This window comes from Schistocerca gregaria, chromosome 4 (genome assembly GCF_023897955.1).
Source record: "Schistocerca gregaria isolate iqSchGreg1 chromosome 4, iqSchGreg1.2, whole genome shotgun sequence".
Classification (NCBI taxonomy): Eukaryota; Metazoa; Arthropoda; class Insecta; order Orthoptera; family Acrididae; genus Schistocerca; species Schistocerca gregaria.
Genome location: NC_064923.1, coordinates 701,108,882 through 701,130,941, shown reverse-complemented (window position 1 = coordinate 701,130,941; position 22,060 = coordinate 701,108,882). Strand labels below are relative to the sequence as shown.

General features: G+C 45.0%; 1 protein-coding gene across 1 annotated transcript; it reads left to right on the top strand.

Moving 5' to 3' along the window:
- Positions 1–258: 258 nt before the first annotated feature.
- LOC126268128 (endoglucanase E-4-like) lies at positions 259–20,700 on the top strand. Its single transcript, XM_049973658.1, has 8 exons — positions 259–363; positions 2,147–2,308; positions 4,768–5,046; positions 8,148–8,325; positions 9,470–9,629; positions 13,192–13,356; positions 15,112–15,251; positions 20,441–20,700. Exons 1-8 carry the CDS (start codon positions 312–314, stop codon positions 20,652–20,654), a joined length of 1,350 nt encoding a protein of 449 aa, XP_049829615.1. The 5' UTR covers positions 259–311; the 3' UTR covers positions 20,655–20,700.
- Positions 20,701–22,060: the final 1,360 nt, after the last annotated feature.

Sequence of the window (22,060 nt, the reverse complement as noted above, 5' to 3'; positions counted from 1 at the left end):
GAAGCTGTTGGCACAAATCACTTAGCTCTGTTATCGTGCAGTTCCCATGGTACTACCTGAATGCCGGGTAATTATGTTTCCCACTCGAAAAGCTACGACACACCCAGACGAGCCCTCTAATCAGCTGCTCTTTCTCCTGCCACCTTGTTTACTCGTGCTGTTCCTTTATCGCGCAGAACTCTCAATAGAGGCAAGTGCGATTCGTATCTTGGCCACCATCATCACAAATAACACTTGTGTAATCAACCGCAAAAATAACTCGTTTCGCGCCTATATAAGCCGGAGGCGTATCCGGACGCCAGCTGTGCACGATGGCGCGGATCTGCGTGTTCTTCTTACTCGGCCTCTTGGCCTCGAGCCAAGGTAGGTGCATTTCTAGGAACTATGAGCTCTGCCGTCTGTTACTGATGCTCGGCTGTCGCCTCCTTTGCAGTATTAGTTCTGATCTCTCTTTTTCTCTGAGCAATTTGAAGAAGACAGCCTGAGAGTGCTTGTGGAGCAGAACTTATACATCTACCATAAACATCGTTTGTAGACAATGAGTTCAATTATTTTTAAGCCCAGAATTCAGCTCAGTCAATTATCATGTTGAAAAAAAATTCCAGCATTGAGATTGGCTATCATTACTTCGATAGTTGCTGTTAGCTTAAGCTGTTCCTGTAAAGCAAGAGTTACCTGCATCAATAAAAATAAATATTTATTTCCAGCCATAACGTGGCAACACATTGTGGGATATTGTTACCGCTACTTGATCAATTTCAGACCACGTCTTATTAATCCTACCCTTTTGTGTTACCCAAGATCACCACAACATGCACCATCTCTTGTTATCGTTTGCGACCTCTCGCTTTGCATGTCAGTACATTCTGTGCAAGTCTCTTCATTTGGATACAGCTAATACAACCTACATCCACGTGAACCTGCTACTGTGCTCATGCTTTGGTCTCCCTCTACAATTTTTACCAAACACACTTTCCTCCATAGCCCGAGTCACTAATCGTTTATGCATCAGGGTCTGTCCTACCAACCGATTAATGGTGCCATACATTTATTACTCTCCAGATTCACTGACTACCTCTTAATTAGTTATTCGATCTGATTTTCAACTTTCTTCTGCATCACCACATTTCAAAAGTTTCTGTTCGTTCCTTGTCGTCTACGAGTCACTTCCATACAAACTTACGCCCGAGACAAAAACTATTTTCGAACTGTTACGGGACTCGGCGAAATTCTGCGAGTAATGAGAATAATGGACAAGGGGCACTACATCAACAGTGGGTGGATAGTCTGAGAATTTGGGTCTGACGGGAATCGTGCTACGGTAGTCCGTGCAGTTGCGATGACCACTGTGTCCGCCTGTCGTTGTGGTCAGCGCTTCCGCCTACTAAGCAGGAGACCCTGGGTCGAATCCCAGTTCGGCACAAATTATCAACCTTCCTCGTTGATTTATATCAGTGCCCAATCGAAGCAAATGTCTTTAATTTCTATGTGTCTTCCTAACACTTTAATTTAAATTAGATGTAAAATATTTCTCTTTTTCACTTGCTATTGCCAGACTACATTTTGTGCCCTTTTCATTTCAGCCACCATCAGCTGTTTTGCCGTTTAAATGACAAATCTCGCCAGTAATGCTGTGTATCTTTTTTCCTAATCTGTTTCCTACGTATCGCCTGTTTTCACTCCTCTGCATTACCGTGCATTTAACTTTGACTTTCTCAACATGATTTGCCCTTTAGTACAGTGGAAGTTTTATTACTTAACACGTTTCTGATTTTCCCATACCTTTTGCTAGCCATTCTCCACACATTCCTCTCCTCGTCGTCGATTCTGTTGAGAACCCTGCTGTTCTTGTCAGTTCACTTCGTTTCTCGCATTGTACTATAAAACGGAATCCCAAACGTTTCCATTATCCACCAAGATTTTATCATGACTGTGTACGTGAAACGGAAGGTGATGACGGTACCAAGCGAGCTCTTTCTGATGTTATTTGATTCGAAAATAAGAACCCGTACTTGGAAAGATTTTCTCCATGATACAATGTAACATGTGGTGTGTGAGAGCTGTCTGCCTGGAGTTTATTTGCGATCCCCAGCATCAGTCTCATTGCACAGTTGACTAACGGAGGCGCTTTTTTCCGGTGTTGCAGCCTATGACTACAAGGACGCGCTGCAGAAGTCGCTGCTGTTCTACCAGGCGCAGCGGTCAGGCAAGCTGTCGGGCATGGACAGCTCCCTCTACTGGAGGGGAGACTCGGCGCTCAACGACAGGGGCCAGAACGGAGAGGACCTCACTGGAGGATACTACGATGGTGAGTACAGAGCGATCGCTGAGCACGCTCACACGTCAGGCTACCGCAGCTCCCAAAGCTGAGAACAGCCTTAAATCTTAATCGTTATTTTGACTTTGCAGGACAGTTTTACAGCCTTTCTTTTGACGAAGTAAGGGAGAAAGAGATTCTCCTGCATACCGGACCCTATAATGCACAATATAGCTCAGTCTTTTCAAAACCGATAGACCATGGAGCAAGAGCGTACTCGGGACTGTGCTACGAGGAGGGGACATATGACTACAGTCAGAGGGAGAGAGAGTCCGTTCCCTTCCCAAGCCCCTAGGTGGGGTGAGTCAGTTTCCCACTGGTCAGCCAGATCAGAAATTTAGGAAATGCGATACTGAAATGGTAATGCCGTCCTCCATTACAAGAAGTAAAGTGAACATTACACCAACAGCATTTCAACGTCGTTTTATTAAGACACATAATGTTAACAAACTGAGAGGTCAAAGGTCAATGGATTATCCCATTTTGTACGACGCCCGAAAATTGTGGTTAAATGTTGCGTACTGCTCGGTGTAGAGCAAGTTAACCGACTAAGAACTTGGGATGATAATCGGTGCAAGACCCATGGGGCATAGCATACAGAAGATAACACAAGAATTTGTGTTTCTGAGTCCAACAGAGCCTTGAACGAATCTTCACTATCAGAGAGACGAAGTTTCCACACGCCACACAGGACGATCGCTAGTGTTTGACGAACGAACGTCTCATGCCTCTGCAGAGCTATTCTAGGCGCTCGCGTAGATTTGAATGTGGGACGTCAGGAACCCATTTCTACTACGGCTGTAAGGATACAAATACAAGGGTACGCTACAGTAGCCAACGACCGACTAGTGTCACAGTTCCTTCCCACGACTTTTGACGACACAGTGTAAGCTTGAAATGTTCGCGCCCTAACGGGGCGGCATAAAGCTTCCACAAGCTTACCGTGTGCGCTTGCTGTGACACCAGTACCATACCATACCTTACCATACCATCAGATAAGAGGTCAGAAGCTCATGGTATATGGGAGCAGTTCTTTTCGATTCAAAAAATCCAGGGCACCAGGATAATGCGACTCCTAGGAAGGAAAGCATATTCAAGCTGTCATATGATACACTAGCCAAATCGCGGGAATCTGGTGGGCTGGAAGTTTTCCACATTAACAGAGAAGCAAGAGCGTTGTTCCACAAGAGAATAACAACACTGCGAAAAGAAAGTCCAGGCAATATCACGACAAAGCTTTTTCAAAGCGAGCGCCCAGCTAGTGTGCTTTCTCCTATCTACGCAAGCAAAATTAGCTACAAATTAAAACATAGTAGAGAACTCTACCTCCAGCCAGTTACATAGATGGACGAACATACTATAAAAATACTATCTGACATTACGTCCACGTGGTACACGGTCGTCAACATTGCAACTATCGGAAAGCTCCATAGAAACGGACTTAGTAGCACTCATGTGGGTTATCTGATTCTCTTCTTCACCGTTTTACTGGTTGTGGTCATTTATGCAACTGGAGGATGGATCAGGAGAGACTTGCCCTGCTAACAAGGAGCTCCGAAACCAGCTACGCGACAAACATCCTACCTCGCCCCCCATCCAAACTGCATCCCATCACAAAAAATAACACTGTACTGTGGTTACTGGGACATTATGCCAGTTACATAATTAACGTAAGAGAATGTGATAACTTTATCAACTTGATTAGCCACATGGAAATGATCTAGGAAAACCAAAAGGATCCGTAACACAAAAAGATTATTTGGCAACTTGCTTGAAGTATCATATTACAGTCTTAAAATAGGAGAATCTATTAGAGGATTGAAGCAAGACAGAGAAGAGAACAGCACACTTAACAAAAACAAATTTAAGTTTTACAACAACCGCTCAAGAAGTTTCTGTTACTGTTACATTTTTTCTTTATTTAAATTATTTAAGACATACATTTTATTGAGATTTTTCTTGCACATAATAACCATTTGTTAATAAAATTATATGTTTAAAAAGAAAAAGTGGTTATCGTCGGTGACTCTAGATCCTGGAATCATGGGTTCGATTTGTTTTCGTTCGAAGACATTCTTCGCTCGGGATCTACTTTGTGTTGTCCTAATCATTTTATCTCGTCTTTATTAACGGGCAAGTTGCCGAAGCGGCGGCAAGTAGAAAGACTCGCAGCAGGTGGACGAACAGCCCCAAACGATCATTTCACTTCAGCAGATCCGAGGTAGAGGTAACTAAAAGTCTACCATCACGCAAGCGACGGTTACCGACCTATGTACTAATCGACATTCCCTCCACGTTGGCAGGATGCTAATGGACTAATTGTGGTTAAGTAACTGAAACCGATAACCAGTGAATAAAATTGACAAGTGTGAGTCTAGGCTTTTAGTTATCTCGTACCTGAGCGAGACTTGAGGACGTGCTAAACAATGAGGCCGTCTACTTTTGCGCAGCGGGCGACCATGTCAAGTTCGGCTTCCCCATGGCGTTCGCCATGACGACGCTGGCTTGGGGTATCCTGGACTGGGGCGACGGCTACACGAGCGCCGGCGTCATGGACGAGGCACGCAACTGCATCCGCTGGGGCATGGACTACCTCATCAAGGCGCACATCTCTGACAACGAGCTCTACGTCCAGGTGGGCGACGGCACAGCCGACCACAACTACTGGGGCCGCCCCGAGGACATGACCATGGACAGGCCCTCGTACAAGATCACCACCAGTGCACCAGGTATGTATAGGCTGTCCTCTCTAATCCAATACGCAACAGCTGCACGCTAAGGTTCCTTTTCCTTTCATTACTCTTTGAAATGCTTTTTAGCGTTACACTCTTCCAGCGTAGTTTCATGAGACGTCAGTCATCCATAAACGACCCACCACATCGGGAAAAGATCCAACAAGCTTTCCTGTGGAATAGTTTCCTAACACGCACCTTTTTCAATCCTTAGAATGCCACCTACTGCAACCGTAAATTCTTCTACAAATTCATGAATGCACTTTTAGTGATGGGAGCGACCGACTGACAACAGTCACTTCAGTCGTTTGTTGGAAGCAGTCCACCCTTTAGGTTGTAATTTCACCTATCAGTTGAATTGCTCCTTTATTCATTCAAGTCAAACCAGTCTATGGGAGCAGCCGAATGAAAACAGCCGACGCAGTCCGGGGCATTCAGTTAGCAACAGAAATACTCGATCATTTTGCCATTTTTAAATCATTCTTGTTGACTAACTCTGTTATCATCCAACACAGCGGCTCCATATTGGCCTATTTTCGTAATTTTGGGGAAAAATATTTTTCTGGGGGAACTTTTGGGGAAACGGAAACCTTGGGGAAATATTTGGAGAAGAAGATTTCGGTACAGGGGAAATTGGGGAAGTATTTTATCTACCTAGCTCCACTATTAGTGCTATGTATTATGTTTTACCTCAAACAACACATGCTTAGGTTTCTAGTTATTAACTAGATGTCACTTTTTCTTCAAATCAATCGATACAAGTTTCCTTCTTCGCTCTGATACCGCTCCGTAAGGCGTCTATATTGTGTACCTGACTAATTTCGACCGTTTCGGATGTCTAACGACTTTCGCGGTCGTATCGAGTTCATTGTTTTAGTTCGAATTTTTATTTGATGGGTTTTACATTATAATGAATTTCCTATGGAAATATGCGTTTCAAATGTTTTCGATCTCTCAAAAACGCGTCGGTATTGAGTGATGATTTGTTGTAATGAAATCTAATACAGTGACAGATCGACGGTTAAGAACCTTAAGAAGGTGTAAGTAAAAAATACAGGCACAGATTGTGTGTTCACAGTAGCACAGTGAAAAGAGGTGACGAGTTGTAAAGTGAAAGTAGGTCGTGCGTAAATGGGAAACCAATAGAACAATGGGAAAAGCATGAAGAAAGCAAATGTGGCGTCCCTAGAGCAGCTTTCTTCTTTCCTTTTTTCTGGTTAGGCTGTTGTTTTTATTTTAAATTAAAAATTCTGGTTTATGTATCACATTCTTTTATATTTACAGCAATTTTGCGACCCTGAATACATACTCGTAACTCCACCTCTTCCAGTTGCTAATACTGATAAAAATGTCAGTTTGAAGGAATAGACTAATGGCCATTAAAATTGCTGCACCAAGAAGAAATGCAGATGATAAACGGCTATTTATTGGCAAATATATTATACTAGAACTGACATGTGATTACATTTTCATGCAATTTGGGTGCACAGAACATGAGAAATCAGTACCCAGAACAACCACCTCTGGCCGTAATAACGGCATTGATACGCCTGGGCATTGAGTCAAACAGAGCTTGGATGGCGTGTACAGGTACAGCTGCCCATGCAGCTTCAACACGATACCACAGTTCATCAGGAGTAGTGACTGGCGTATTGTGACAAGCCTGTTGCTCGGCCACCATTGACCAGGCGTTTTCAATTGGTGAGAGATCTGGAGAATGTTCTGGCCAGGCCAGCAGTCAAACATTTTCTGTATCGAGAAAGGCCCGTTCAGGACCTGAAACATGCGGTCGTGCATTATCCTGCTGAAATGTAGGGTTTCGCAGGGATGAAATGAAGGGTAGAGCAACGGGTCGTAACACATCTGAAATGTAACGTCCACTGTTTAAAGTGCCGTCAATGCGAACAAGAGGTGACCGAGGCCGAGACGTGTAACCAATGGCACCCCATACCATCACGCTGGGTGATACGCCAGTATGGCGATGACGAATACACGCTTCCAATGTGCGTTCAGCGCGATGTTGCCAAACACGGATGCGACCATTATGATGCTTTAAACAGAACCTGGATTCATCGAAAAATTGACGTTTTGCCCTTCGTGCACCCAGGTTCGTCGTTGAGTACACCATCGCAGGTGCTCCTGTCTGTGATACAGCGTCAAGGATAACCGCAGCCATGGTCTCCGAGCCATAGTCCATGCTGCTGCAAACGTCATCGAACTGTTCGTGCAGATGGCTGTTGTCTTGCAAACGTCCCTATCTTGTAGACTCAGGGATCGAGACGTGGCTGCACGATCCGTTACAGCCATACGGATAAGATGCCTATCATCTCGACTGCTAGTGATACGAGATCGTTGGGATCCATCATGGTGTTCCGTATTACACTCCTGAACCCACCGATTCCATATTCTGCAAACAGTCATCGGATCTCGACCAACGCGAGCAGCAATGTCGCGATACGATAAACTGAAATCGCGATAGGCTACAATCCGAACTTTATCAAAGTCGGAAACGTGATGGTACGCATTTCTCCTCCTTACACGAGGCATCACAACAAGGTTTCACCAGGAAACGCCGGTCAACTGCTCTTTTTGTATGAGAAATCGGTTGGAAACTTTCTTCATGTCAGCACGTTGTAGTTGTCGCCACCGGCGACAACTTTGTGTGAATGCTCTGAAGAGCTAAACATTTACATATCACAGCATCTTTTTCCTGTCGGTTAAATTTCGCGTCTGTAGCACTTCATCTTCGTGGTGTAGCAGTTTTAATGGCCAGTAGTGTATTATTCAGTTTCTTTTCAGTAAAATAAGATATGGGCACCGGAAGTCTTAAAGTGATCTGCACAGCTAATATTGATTATTTATTGACTGTAACGTCAGAAGGTCGAGTGACGTATTACTGTCATTTAGATTATCTTCATTTCGGAACCGATGTCTCGTATTAGATCCATTCAGAAGCACAGACACACTGCCTAATGCTTAACCGGTTGCAATTAAAAATTTGTAATTTACAACTGATTATATGGATGTTCAAACTATTTTGTCCACTGTGCAAAGCTCTCGCCGACCCACTGGCGTCACGGGTACCTCGCTTCCTGCAGGTTCTGACGTAGCCGCTGAGACAGCCGCCGCCTTCGCTGCCGCCTCGCTGGTCTTCAAGGGGGTGGACGACAACTACGCCAACACACTGCTGTCGCACGCCAAGGCGCTCTTCAACTTTGCAGACAGCTACCGTGGCGTGTACTCGGACAGCGTTTCCGCCGCCGCCAGTTTCTATGGGTAAGTTCCGCACTGAGCTCGTTGCGCTCATTTGACGCACTCTACCAGATACTACGTATCTGCAAGGAGTTTCGTTCGGTAAAGCACACGCGACGTTGACTCTCGTCCGCAACCTTGTTCCGAAGCCAAAGTCTCAAAACGGGTAGGACCGACACAAGCACTTATACTTCCAGTTATTGAGTACAGCAATGTTATCCTGCAAGAACTTTCTCAGGAAAGCTCACGGTGCCTGGAACTGGTTACGAATGCCTGGGTTCGGTATACCTATGGTGTTCGACTCAGTGATAATATTTCACCGTCATATGCACCGCTATCCTGGCTGCGTGCAGACAAGCGCAGGGATTTCCATACCCTCCGTCTTCTCTACTGTCCTATCAACGTATACTGTCCCGCGTATCTCTCCTCGACCTTAACGCTCTTGTCTGAACAACAGGGCAGAAACACCCGTTCCCATCGGAGCAAAATCCTTTCTGTCCAACGTTCAGCCACTTTCTCAATGTACTTCTCATTAGCAGGGACCCGACTCTAGAATAACCTCCCGCAATACATTTGGGAACTAAATAATATCATCTCCAGCTTTAGAAGACAATTAATGACATATCTGCTTAAGCATAAATAAGGTTACCATTGTGTCCGTTCGCACTCGTTGCCCTTATACATCCTTCTTTCCAAACAGATGTTCCGCATTTCCCAGTATTCTTTACTGGAGCTGTCTCTAAATTTCCTTTGACCGCAACTTGCTATATCAGAAGCATCTATTTTGTACATTATAAAGTCTTTTTATATCTGCCACTATCGTTATTGTTATTATTACCATTATTATTATCACTTTTACTGTTATCACTGTTAGTGGCAGCAGCAGCTGTAGTACAAGTACTCACAACATAAGTTCTGTTGCTCGTCGTCTCATCGGCGCAAAACGAAAGAATGTCCACATTTTCAATGGTGATACTGCGAAACTTCCAACTAAAAAGCACGCTTCTACATTTTACTGAAGCGTATCTAAGATGTGTAATGCGTCTTGTAGGTTGTGAGGCAGCTACGTTCACCTTTTCGCCATGATGACTTCGATATGGTACCCAGAGCACATGCTTCGCGTCAGCACGACACTGGATAATATCATGAACCATTTCTCTTTTTCCAGCTCCAATGGGTACGCCGACGAGCTGCCCTGGGCAGCGGTGTGGCTGTACCGCGCCACGGCCTCCGAGAGCTACCTCAACCGTGCCATCGAGCTCTACAATGAAGGAGGTCTTCAGTACAGGAGCGGCTACGGCTGGGACGAGAAGTCCAGTGGAGCGACGGTAAGGACCTCGCCTATGATACTGTTGAGGTTTGCTTTGCTAGAAGCGAGTCAGCTGCAGCCGACAGCGACTAATCCTGTCGACATTGGAAACACGTGTACAGTGACTTGCAGTACCTTCTCAGTGAGCTCCAATGAGACGATGCGTCGCATATCTCGCACGAAACTATGAAACTTCTACCATCCCAACCAAGAGAAGGCCTCAGTTCGACCATCGAAGATCATGACAGGAATCTCGAGCGGAATTTTCATCATAATTTGCCAGAAAGGTCTGTCTAGTTGATGCCCGTAGCAGATTGAAGTCCGTCACAAAAGTCATAACTGAAGCCGTAAAGTACGTCTAATCTCTTTCTCAACAAAACTCCACTAAAACTCCATTTGTGGTTCCAAAGGGCAACTTTCCTTTCAGTTCTACCAACCTAAATATTTCTTATAAAATACCTATTGATCAGGTGACATGCAAAAACAACAGCAGAAAAGTGTTAATCCAGATCCTCAAGTATTTCTAACAGTGGTAGCCGACTTAATAAGTTTTGTTTGTAACAGATAAAATTAATACTGCTGTTCAAGACAAGGACTGTTGGAATTCTTGCTTTTAAAACCACTGATTCATAAAAACAACGGTCATCAATCTGGACTATCTGCTCACAATTGTCTTGAATCTCCAACGGTCTAATTTTCATCTGTCAACTGTCAACTGTGATGTGTTCGCCGCCTGGGCATTTTTTCCCTCTGTAGAGTCTCTGACAATATTTACTTAAAAAAATGGCTCTGAGCACTATGGGACCTAACTTCTGAAGTCATCAGTCTCCTAGACTTAGAACTACTTAAACCTAACTAACCTAAGGACATCACACCGTAGCGGTCGCGCAGTTCTAGACTTAGCGCCTGGAACCGCTCGGTCACCCCGACCGGCAATATTTACTTACGCGGCACTTTACCACTCTCAGTTATTCATGTAATACTTGTTGTGCGTCCTTTATGTCATTAGTAATGAACATTACAATGATAAAACAACAGATACTGTATACGCGCTAACAACAAAATCCATGCTAAATGTCCAATGCACGCCCTGTTCAGTGCATACGCTTTAGACAAATGACGACTTTGACTGGTGTGTCATACTGATACACTGCCCCTTGATACTGTGCACTGCCCTAGAACTCTAGATTTTGCACGTGCAGGTAAACGTGTCCTTCTGTAAACCATCAAGTATATTGTACTTACTGAGTGTCCGTCTCTCTTCGCGGACTGCCCACAGTGCAGAGCAGGGATCGAATCCTACTCATCCTGAATAAAAATGTGCAAAATCGCTCACTCTCTTCCTTGACGATGCCTTCTTCACTATCTTGGGAATCACACGACCGATCCGCTTCAGCATGTCTCTCTGATTTCAGATAGAATGACCATGACTCAACGACATGTTAAAATGTAATCTTCCTGTCTTCCTACCGTGTGACGTCCATAGTGCGAAACAGGATCTACACTCCTGGAAATTGAAATAAGAACACCGTGAATTCATTGTCCCAGGAAGGGGAAACTTTATTGACACATTCCTGGGGTCAGATACATCACATGATCACACTGACAGAACCACAGGCACATACACATAGGCAACAGAGCATGCACAATGTCGGCAATAGTACAGTGTATATCCACCTTTCGCAGCAATGCAGGCTGCTATTCTCCCATGGAGAGGATCGTAGAGATGATGGATGTAGTCCTGTGGAACGGCTAGCCATGCCATTTCCACCTGGCGCCTCAGTTGGACCAGCGTTCGTGCTGGACGTGCAGACCGCGTGAGACAACGCTTCATCCAGTCCCAAACATGCTCAATGGGGGACAGATCCCGAGATCTTGCTGGCCAGGGTAGTTGACTTACACCTTCTAGAGCACGTTGGGTGGCACGGGATACATGCGGACGTGCATTGTCCTGTTGGAACAGCAAGTTCCCTTGCCGGTCTAGGAATGGTAGAACGATGGGTTCGATGACGGTTTGGATGTACCGTGCACTATTCAGTGTCCCCTCGACGATCACCAGAGGTGTACGGCCAGTGTAGGAGATCGCTCCCCACACCATGATACCGGGTGTAGGCCCTGTGTGCCTCGGTCGTATGCAGTCCTGATTGTGGCGCTCACCTGCACGGCGCCAAACACGCATACGACCATCATTGGCACCAAGGCAGAAGCGACTCTCATCGCTGAAGACGACACGTCTCCATTCGTCCCTCCATTCACGCCTGTCGCGACACCACTGGAGACGGGCTGCACGATGTTGGGGCGTGAGCGGAAGACGGCCTAACGGTGTGCGGGACCGTAGCCCAGCTTCATGGGGACGGTTGCGAATGGTAATCACCGATACCCCAGGAGTAACAGTGTCCCTAATTTGGTGAAAAGTGACGGTGCGGTCCCCTACGGCACTGCGTAGGATCCTACGGTCTTGGAGTGCATCCGTGCGTCGCTGCGGTCCGGTCCCAGGTCGACGGGCACGTGCACCTTCCGCCGACCACTGGCGACAACATCGATGTACTGTGGAGACCTCACGCCCCACGTATTGAGCAATTCGGCGGTACGTCCACCCGGCCTCCCGCATGCCCACTATACGCCCTCGCTCAAAGTCCGTCAACTGCACATACGGTTCACGTCCACGCTGTCGCGGTATGCTACCAGTGTTAAAGACTGCGATGGAGCTCCGTATGCCACGGCAAACTGGCTGACACTGACGGCGGCGGTGCACAAATGCTGCGCAGCTAGCGCCATTCGACGGCCAACACCGCGGTTCCTGGTGTGTCCGCTGTGCCGTGCGTGTGATCATTGCTTGTACAGCCCTCTCGCAGTGTCCGGAGCAAGTATGGTGGGTCTGACACACCGGTGTCAATGTGTTCTTTTTTCCATTTCCAGGAGTGTATAATATACCAAAGCTGTAGATGTCCTCCAGCTGGAAAAGTTTAAGATTGAAAAATTTAGGATTGAACTTAATGTTGTCGCAGCATTGTGGTCGTTACAGACAGAGCAGTGCTCTGTCAGATAAGAGTTGCCGGAAGAAGAGCATCGGCTATGGGTTTACTAAAATAAGCATCGCATCAAGAATTGTTATTTATTTGTTTTATTATTTACATACAGTTATTTTTAGACTCCTGTTACAAAGCTAAGGTTCAGCGAAATTTCCTCTTACTTATCTCAGTTTTGCTTACATTGTGGACCAAAACTGCGAAAATTATGAGATTAATTGCTGAGCACTGAATAGGGCAAAATAAAGTACCGAAGTCCAGACGAACAGACAGGGGTCTCAATGACCTCTCCTGCGGAATACGTATCCAAGACTTAATTACTTCGATATGTCATTCGGTAAAGAAGAAAGTCTGTCTACAGATGACGCATTTATGGACAGGGGCGAAAATCAGCTATTTAAAAAAAATTAAAAATGAAATGTTGTACACGTGATGCTCTAGGAACAAATCGCTGCATCATGCAAGTGTAAATTATTTTGCACTAATTTAAAAAACTGTCATTTATGCTTTGTTCGTAGGGCTTCTTTTTAACTGTAACTATTTTCTGTACAGGTTATGATTGCGCGGTTCACGAGTGACCAGACGTACAAGACAACTGTACAGAACTACTGCGACAATCTGATGAACAACCAGCAGAGGACGCCCAAGGGTCTCATCTTCCTGGGAGAGTGGGGATCCCTGAGGAACATGGCCGGCGCGATGTTCATCTGCATGATGGTAAGTACCCCAGAACCAGAGACTTCAGTCTTGTCAATCATGTGTTCTCAGGGTGGGAAGACAAACTGAAACAACGTTACACTGGACCCAGAAACGCCTTGGTGGCTTGCTACACAGGAACCAGTTTCGTGTAATTATAGCAATAAAAAGACGTCCCTGTGCCTGCTGCATCTCTCTTGAACTTAGTCCTCTCGGAAGGCTTCCTGAGATCCTCGAGGAACACAACGCTCCACGTCATTCGCATAGTGGTAGAACACTGATTCATCTCATCACATAATACGTACCAAGTCCTTAAAAAGCCAATGTTGTTATTTTCGCCCAGTGTAATTGGAAACTTTCGTGGACGTAAATGAGCAAGAGTTTCTTGTGTGCATATCCATATCATCTGTTTGGAGCATTCAAAAACAGGACAAGAAGGACAACTGCAGACTCCCTATGGAAATTTATGTTTCTCAAGGCAAGAAATTTTCAAATACAAATGCTGAGAACCGCCAGAGGTCTCGGTCAGACAGGATTGTCATTCTGACACGATGTTGATATTAATTTGTCACAAACCTGGCCTGCCACCAGCGATAAACCTAAACAATATGATTACATTTGAAATTCAACACTTTCCTCTCTGGGTGGCATCATGTAAGGTTAGAATTAGTCGCGCTACTTGACCATTTCCTCACGCCAGTAAGTAACACACAGTTGTCTACACTCCGCACGTGATTCCCAACAGCTCCACTCCCTTCCGCGACAGATACTTACGACTCAAACTGCTAGGTTATAAACTTTTTGTAAGCGATGTTAAGTTTGCTAGAGCTTTTAAAATAGTGCCAGTATAGACTGATAAGCCGGAACATTACGACCATCTGCTTAATAAAGAAACTGCATATAGGGGTGTACATGGTCCCAAAAGATAGGTACAGTCTTGCGTTGATCCATTATGCTCCCAAAATGACGAGATCACCTATGGAATAGCACAGAAACATTCCCCAGACAATAACATTCCCTCCTTCGACGTGGACCTTTCTGACTGTACTCGTCAACGACCATCTGTCCGACAGAGCATAAAAAGTGACTCATCTGAAAATGCCATCTGCCGCCACTCAGCAGATGTTCAATGAAGTATTGGCGTGAAAATTCCAACCTTCGTCGACGCAGAACAGCAGTTAACATGGGTGTACAAACCAGGTGTCTGCAGCGGTGGCCCATACGAAGTAATGTTCGGTGAACAGTTGTTGGAGAGACACTGCTGGTAGCTTCTTGGTTCACCTGGGCGGTCAGTTGTTCAACAGCTGCACATCTGTTTGCCCATAAACATCCCCACAGCCGTACCTCTGTCATCGGTGACCTCTGCTGCCGGTTCGGAACGCAAACAGCTTACAAACTTAGCCGTTTCGGAAACGCTACCCTCGGGGCGAAAGTCAATGATCACGCCTTTTTGACAGCAGATAACACCACGACGATGAGTGCACTTTTTTCGACATACCTCTGAAATGCTTTATATACTATCCACTGCGAGTGTTGCCACACGCCGTCTTTGGTTATAGCACGTTGACCTAGGACAGAGGTAGTGGTCAAATTAATGTGACTGGGCTGTGTACTTTCCTTAACGCGTCACTTACCTCAGTGCCACCAGGCGTCAATCAGTCTCATGGTGGAAACTACTCATAATCTTTTGCTCATCCGTCTATTGAGGAGTGTGTTCTGAGACCATTGTAACAGCGGTACGTAGAGCGCATGGTGAGAGTTGTTCCTCTGCTGCAGGCGTCCGACCGTGGAATCAACCCAACAGCGTACCGCAATATGGTGAAGGAGCAGATGGGCTACGCCCTGGGAGATACCGGCTTCAGCTACGTGTGCGGCATCGACAGCAACTACCCACGCAGCCCGCATCACCGCTCCAGGTAAGTCGTCCATCAGTTTTCAGTGTCAACGGCTGAGAAAGAAACTCAGTTGTAAACACTCTTTAGAACAAGGAACGTCTCTAGAAGTATACAGGACTTGTTACATCTACACATCCGCTTACATCTTCGCACTGTTAGCCACCGTAAGGTTTTCTCCCTTTCTATACCGCCAGCAGATGATTCATAGAAGAAGTGATTGGTGCTCAGTACGAAACCAGACCTCTCAAATGGTCAGTAAGCAAATGTATTTGCCAGATTTAGTCACCAAATATCCGTATGTTCATCTTTGTTTAATAGGCAAAGTCTTTCTTGTAGCTTCACTGCTATGATTACGTGAACATTTCTGCTAAGCTCATGCATTAGTTACGCAAATCCATGACGATTTCCACAGCCCTTCTGTTAATTAAACTTGGTAAAGGACCGACAGCTGCGAAAGGCGCACAAGAATTAGCCAGAAGAGAGTTTTGAAAGTGAATTACGCTAACTTCACGATTCCTTGTACCGATCCGTCATCTACATTCCTCACGTCTAGACTTACGTGCTCGTCCACCTTCACCGAGCGAGGTTGCGCAGTGGTTAGCACACTGGACTCGCATTCTGGAGGACGACAGTTAAATCCCGCGTCTGGCCATCCTGATTTAGGTTTTCCATGATTTCCCTAAATCGCTCCAGACAAATGCCGGGATGGTTCCTTTGAAAGGGCACGGCCGACTTCTTCCCCGTCCTTCCCTAATCCGATGAGACCGATGACCTCGCAGTTTGGTCTCTTCCCCAAAACAACCCAACCAACCCAACATCTTCCACCTTCAATCATTCCAGGAGGTTACAGGTAGATATATGATGGTTGTTGTTCTACTGCGTGAATAATTATGACATAATCAAACTATATCCGCTGTTTTGGCTTATTTGCGCCCATAATACTGCTTCGTTTTCGTTGGAATCAGCAGGAAGGTTTTGTTCAAGACGCTGATGATCTGGAGCTCTTCCAGTTCCTCAAAGAGCGAGCCATGTTATGCACAAAATAATGTATACACGTGGTGTACACTCACAGTCCTGTTACACTGACACCGTTTTCTGTTCTGGCAGTGTATTTCCCTGGGAAACGAAATGCTGAGTGATGTAAAGTAAGAAATTTTCGTCCGGCCGCAGAACTGGTTTGATATTCCAGAGGCACGGAATGTTTACTAAGCGGCAATGACAAGCTGTGTCGAGCGCTTCTCATTTGTAACGGTACAAATGAAGTTTTGCTCTTTTACAGTTTCTCAATTGCTGAACGCAAAGAGCAAGTATGGTTTCATGCAGTCGACGCTCGCGAAATACTTGTTAACTGTTTCAGGGGATTAACATGTCGCTGCACTAGCGCGTACACAGATATGAATGTCGAAAATAAATGACGACTGCATTCGCTGAACATATTGGCTCAGCTATTTCCCGAAACTTTACGTTCCCACACAGTTCTTCTTCAAAAATGGATGGGGGGGGGGGGGGGGGGGGGAGGTTCGGAGTTGACAGACTTGAAATCCACGGTATAAACCTACAGCCCTATACGCTACCATTCTCACTTTGGTTTCAGTGTTACAGATAGTCGATTTGCTGCATGGTCGTAGCCGAATAGTTTCGAATTAACTGAATATGTCCGAAAACAGGAGAAACCTACAGCCATAGGCTGCTCTTTTCTACTGTTAATGTAACTAACGTACAGCCAAATTAATCAAAGAAAACCAGATCACAGACTATTATCCCAGTCTGCCGGCACTGGAGTCTGAAAATATGGGGGCTACTATCCTTACACATTTCGTTCTACCTCATGCTGGTACAATTAAAGGCTCACTCAATTTTACAGAAGGAATAGGCATCGTTTTTTTCTTGCTTGAACCCAGTTGAACATATCTGGGACTCATTTGGCTGATTCAGTGCAATTCCAGAGCTGTACGTTCTTCTTTATCAGAAATGGCTAAAAGCACACGCGGAACTTGTCAATAATAGTAATGATAATTTCGTGTGGTTCAAAGCCCTGGTGTAAGTCTTTCAGCTGGACGCCACTTCGGCGACTTCCGTATCTCTGACCAGCCCTAGTAGTCCTACTGGGGAAAGAGGACCTACAGTTTAACGTGGAATGCGAACCTCGAGACATTTCTGACGAATCTTCACATCATTGAGAGGTGAAAGTTAGGTTAAAGGCAGAGTGACAAATTCCCATTGTTCAACTAGGATCTTCTCATTTACCAGTCACGAGTTTCACTACGAAACCATCACAGCCGACAACTTGTTAATAATCTATTAAATCAGTGCGATGTAGATATGATGCACTGTTAGAAGTGATCACACCTACTATGATGAGACAATAAAAATGATCGGTTTCATTGCTGGCCAAATAGTTCACTTATGTCGTGAACATTATGGACAACAATTGAAGTGCACGTACATTAGTATATTGCAATACAATATACTGTATCTATTACTTCCAGGTATGTTCAAATGGTCCCGTGCTAAGAGTGTCACATAATGAGATGTCAGATGCGTTGAACAAGCCCTAGTTTACCTGCAGCTACCAACTGGCAGAACGGTGAGAAGGGCTAAAAAGAAAAATCTCTCTAAGAAGTGGACAATGCTTGTCTTTTAACTGCTGAGGAATACAATCAAGAGGTTATGTCTTGCAAAATCGCCCCTGTGTATCGGTAACAGTGATAGTAGCAGATGAACGTCGCTGGCTGGTATGTAAAACACGAACTGCTGACAAATCCCAACTTGACCCATGAGTTCAGCCTTTCACTTAGTAGTGTACACGACACTCTCCCGTACACTAACGTTGTGGAAAATTTGTTGAGAAAGAATACGCCGCCTGCTGATTTAACTCCACTTGGAAAACATTAGAACTTCTTGATCGTCGTGCACGCAGCACACTTTAAACAACAAGCTACTTTTATCTTTTGAGGGGGAGGAGAAGTTGATGAAACACCTGAAGGAACGGAGATTCTACTTTAACGAGAATCTAATGGGTGTAGTTAGCTATTAGTCCAAAGAGAAGCAATGCAACGGCTGAATCAGTGCTTAAAACAATTGTCATTTATTCTTCAGTCTTAGTTGCATATTTCTGATCACATGACATGTCTCGATCTCTCTGGATCATCTTTAGATTTAAGTAGTTGCGTCAGCAGCCCGTCTTGTGAGCGTCAGAAACACATATCAGATTACTTGTACCTGAAGATCATCCAGAGAGATCGAAACATGTCATGTAATTAAAAGTATGCAACTGAGACTGCAGAAATTTACAGTTGTTTTAAATACTAATGCACTTGCTGATTTCTCGAGACAAATATGTCGAATCAGTACCATTAGCGATTTCTGCTTTAAAGAAAGGAAGTCAGAAGCTGTGAGACAACTGCATTGTCCGTATATAATACATTGTTTTCAATTTCTTCTCTTTTTATTGGCTATAAAGACTCGAATGAGTTTCCTATGAACGTACGTCGTGTACCGTGTTACAGGGTGTTTCAAAAATGACCGGTATATTTGAAACGGCAATACAAACTAAACGAGCAGCGATAGAAATACACCGTTTGTTGCAATATGCTTGGGACAACAGTACATTTTCAGGCAGACAAACTTTCGAAATTACAGTAGTTACAATTGTCAACAACAGATGACGCTGCGGTCTGGGAAATTCTGTAGTACGATATTTTCCACATATCCACCATGCGTAGCAATAATATGGCGTAGTCTCTGAATGAAGTTACCCGAAACCTTTGACAACGTGTCTGGCGGAATGGCTTCACATGCAGATGAGATGTACTGCTTCAGCTGTTCAATTGTTTCTGGATTCTGGCAGTACACCTGGTCTTTCAAGTGTCCCCACAGAAAGAAGTCACAGGGGTTCATGTCTGGCGAATAGGGAGGCCAATCCACGCCGCCTCCTGTATGTTTCGGATAGCCCAAAGCAATCACACGATCACCGAAATATTCATTCAGGAAATTAAAGACGTCAGCCGTGCGATGTGGCCGGGCACCATCTTGCATAAACCACGAGGTGTTCGCAGTGTCGTCTAAGGCAGTTTGTACCGCCACAAATTCACGAAGAATGTCCAGATAGCGTGATGCAGTAATCGTTTCGGATCTGAAAAATGGGCCAATGATTCCTTTGGAAGAAATGGCGGCCCAGACCAGTACTTTTTGAGGATGCAGGGACGATGGGACTGCAACATGGGGCTTTTCGGTTCCCCATATGCGCCAGTTCTGTTTATTGACGAAGCGGTCCAGGTAAAAATAAGCTTCGTCAGTAAACCAAATGCTGCCCACATGCATATCGCCGTCATCAATCTTGTGCACTATATCGTTAGCGAATGTCTCTCGTGCAGCAATGGTAGCGGCGCTGAGGGGTTGCCGCGTTTGAATTTTGTATGGATAGAGGTGTAAACTCTGGCGCATGAGACGATACGTGGACGTTGGCGTCATTTGGACCGCAGCTGCAACACGGCGAACGGAAACCCGAGGCCACTGTTGTATCACCTGCTGCACTAGCTGCGCGTTGCCCTCTGTGGTTGCCGTACGCGGTCGCCATACCTTTCCAGCACATTCATCCGTCACGTTCCCAGTCCGTTGAAATTTTTCAAACAGATTCTTTATTGTATCGCTTTTCGGTCCTTTGGTTACATTAAACCTCCGTTGAAAACTTCGTCTTGTTGCAACAACACTGTGTTCTAGGCGGTGGAATTCCAACACCAGAAAAATCCTCTGTTCTAAGGAATAAACCATGTTATCCACAACACACTTGCACGTTGTGAACAGCACACGCTTACAGCAGAAAGACGACGTACAGAATGGCGCACCCACAGACTGCGTTGTCTTCTATATCTTTCACATCACTTGTAGCGCCATCTGTTGTTGAAAATTGTAACTACTGTAATTTCGAAAGTTTGTGCGCCTGAAAATGTACTGTTGTCCCAAGCATATTGCAACAAACGATGTATTTCTATCGCTGCTCGTTTAGTTTTTATTGCCGTTTCAAATATACCGGTCATTTTTGAAACACCCTGTATCTACGATATTGGAGTGAACTAGAACTTATCTTCCAGTAATGTTTAACATCTTTGACAGTGTTTATTAGTGGAAAACATGAATTAATGGCCTGGATAAGCGGTCAGCATGAAAGAAAACGACGGGAGTACCGTGCCTTTCCGTTTTGTCCGCAGCTCGTGTCCCGACGCGCCGGCCACGTGCGACTGGAACACGTTCAACGGCGCCCAGGTGAACGCGCACGTGCTGAACGGCGCACTGGTGGGAGGACCCGGCGCCAACGACGACTACGTGGACACCCGCCAGGACGCCCAGAAGAACGAGGTCGCGCTCGACTACAACGCTCCCTTCCAGGGTCTCCTGGCCGCCCTCATCAAGTACAACCTGTGAGAACCAAGTCTGCTCTTCCTACAATAAAAGTCTGCTAGCTTAAAAACGTGTCGTACTGTTCTCATTTCCTCACACCCCACGTTCCCTCACTCCCCAGCACCGACAGATGAACGTTTTGGTGGGTGCATTTGTCACCCTCATTTGACACATAAAAACGTATTAAAATCAAAAAGTCAGTTTCAAATGGCGACGTTGTCACTGTAGTTATCGCCGAACTATTAGTGCTATAAAAAGTTTCGTTCCCGATGGCAAAGTAGTATTATTAATACACTGGTTTCAATGTTCAATGCACCACCATCAGATATACAACTCGTAGAATGCTTTGCTACGAATAGCACAATATGAAGTCTCAAAGCAGCAATCTACTGCAGGCGATAACATTGTAATTCTGTCAAAGACGACTGAGACCACGGAAGAGCGGCATTAAGTATGGATAGTGTCGTGAAAAGAGATTTAAGATGAACATCAATAAAAGGAAAACAGGGGTAATGCAGTGAAGTCGAACTACCTTAGGCGATTTTGAGAGAATTAGATTAGGAAACGAAGCACAAAAAGTAGTATATGAATCTTATGGGCAGCAAAATAACTGATAATCGTCGAAGTAAGGAAGATTTAAAACGCAAACTGGCAATAGCAAGAAAAGCCTTTCTGAAATTTGTTAATCCACAGATATCATAAAATTGGATGTAAGCATATAGGCCTATGGGTGTATGTATGTTCATCTCCTTCGAAACCATTCGAACGATTTCAATGAAACCTGGTACACATACCACTTGTCTGGAAAGAATCTCTGTGAGTATAAGGACTGCCTATCAACGGAGCGAGGGTGGGGTATGGGTGAAAAAGCAGCGTAACCCACAACGGGCGAATACCCACACGTTACTCATCTAGTATTTGAGAACGAGAGCACATAGTGATTTGCAACAAACTTTTCACATAATTTCAAACCTTTACGAAACCCCAAAAGAACGATGAAAAGAAAAAAGTTTATCGCTTACTACATTTTTCCTGTTCTTGCAGTAAAAGTGCCGCATCAAGCATGACGTTTTAATTTATTACTTCTTTACTACTAACTCTGTTCACAGCACAATTCGCAGGCAGTAGCCACATATTCCACTGGATGTACCTGCAACATTATATCATAGGAGACGGATACTGGCAGAAGTACAGCTGTGAGTACCAGACGTGAGTCGTGCTTCGGTAGCTCAGTTGGTAGAGCACTTGCCCGCGAAAGGCAAAGGTCCCGAGTTCGAGTTTCGGTCGGGCACACAGTTTTAATCTGCCAGGAAGTTTCACATTATATCATTGTAAGACACATAGTTCAGGAGATACGACGCAATACACATCGAACTGCATGAAAATGAAACAGCAGGGCAAAAATCGCTAACATACATCTGAACTATATT

Excerpts from the sequence above, each read along its gene's own strand:
- LOC126268128 (XM_049973658.1), top strand. The coding sequence starts at position 312 with ATGGCGCGGATCTGCGTGTTCTTCTTACTCGGCCTCTTGGCCTCGAGC. Across the intron at positions 5,047-8,147 it reads GATCACCACCAGTGCACCAG|GTTCTGACGTAGCCGCTGAG; the intron begins GTATGTATAGGC and ends CGCTTCCTGCAG. Across the intron at positions 8,326-9,469 it reads GCCGCCGCCAGTTTCTATGG|CTCCAATGGGTACGCCGACG; the intron begins GTAAGTTCCGCA and ends CTCTTTTTCCAG.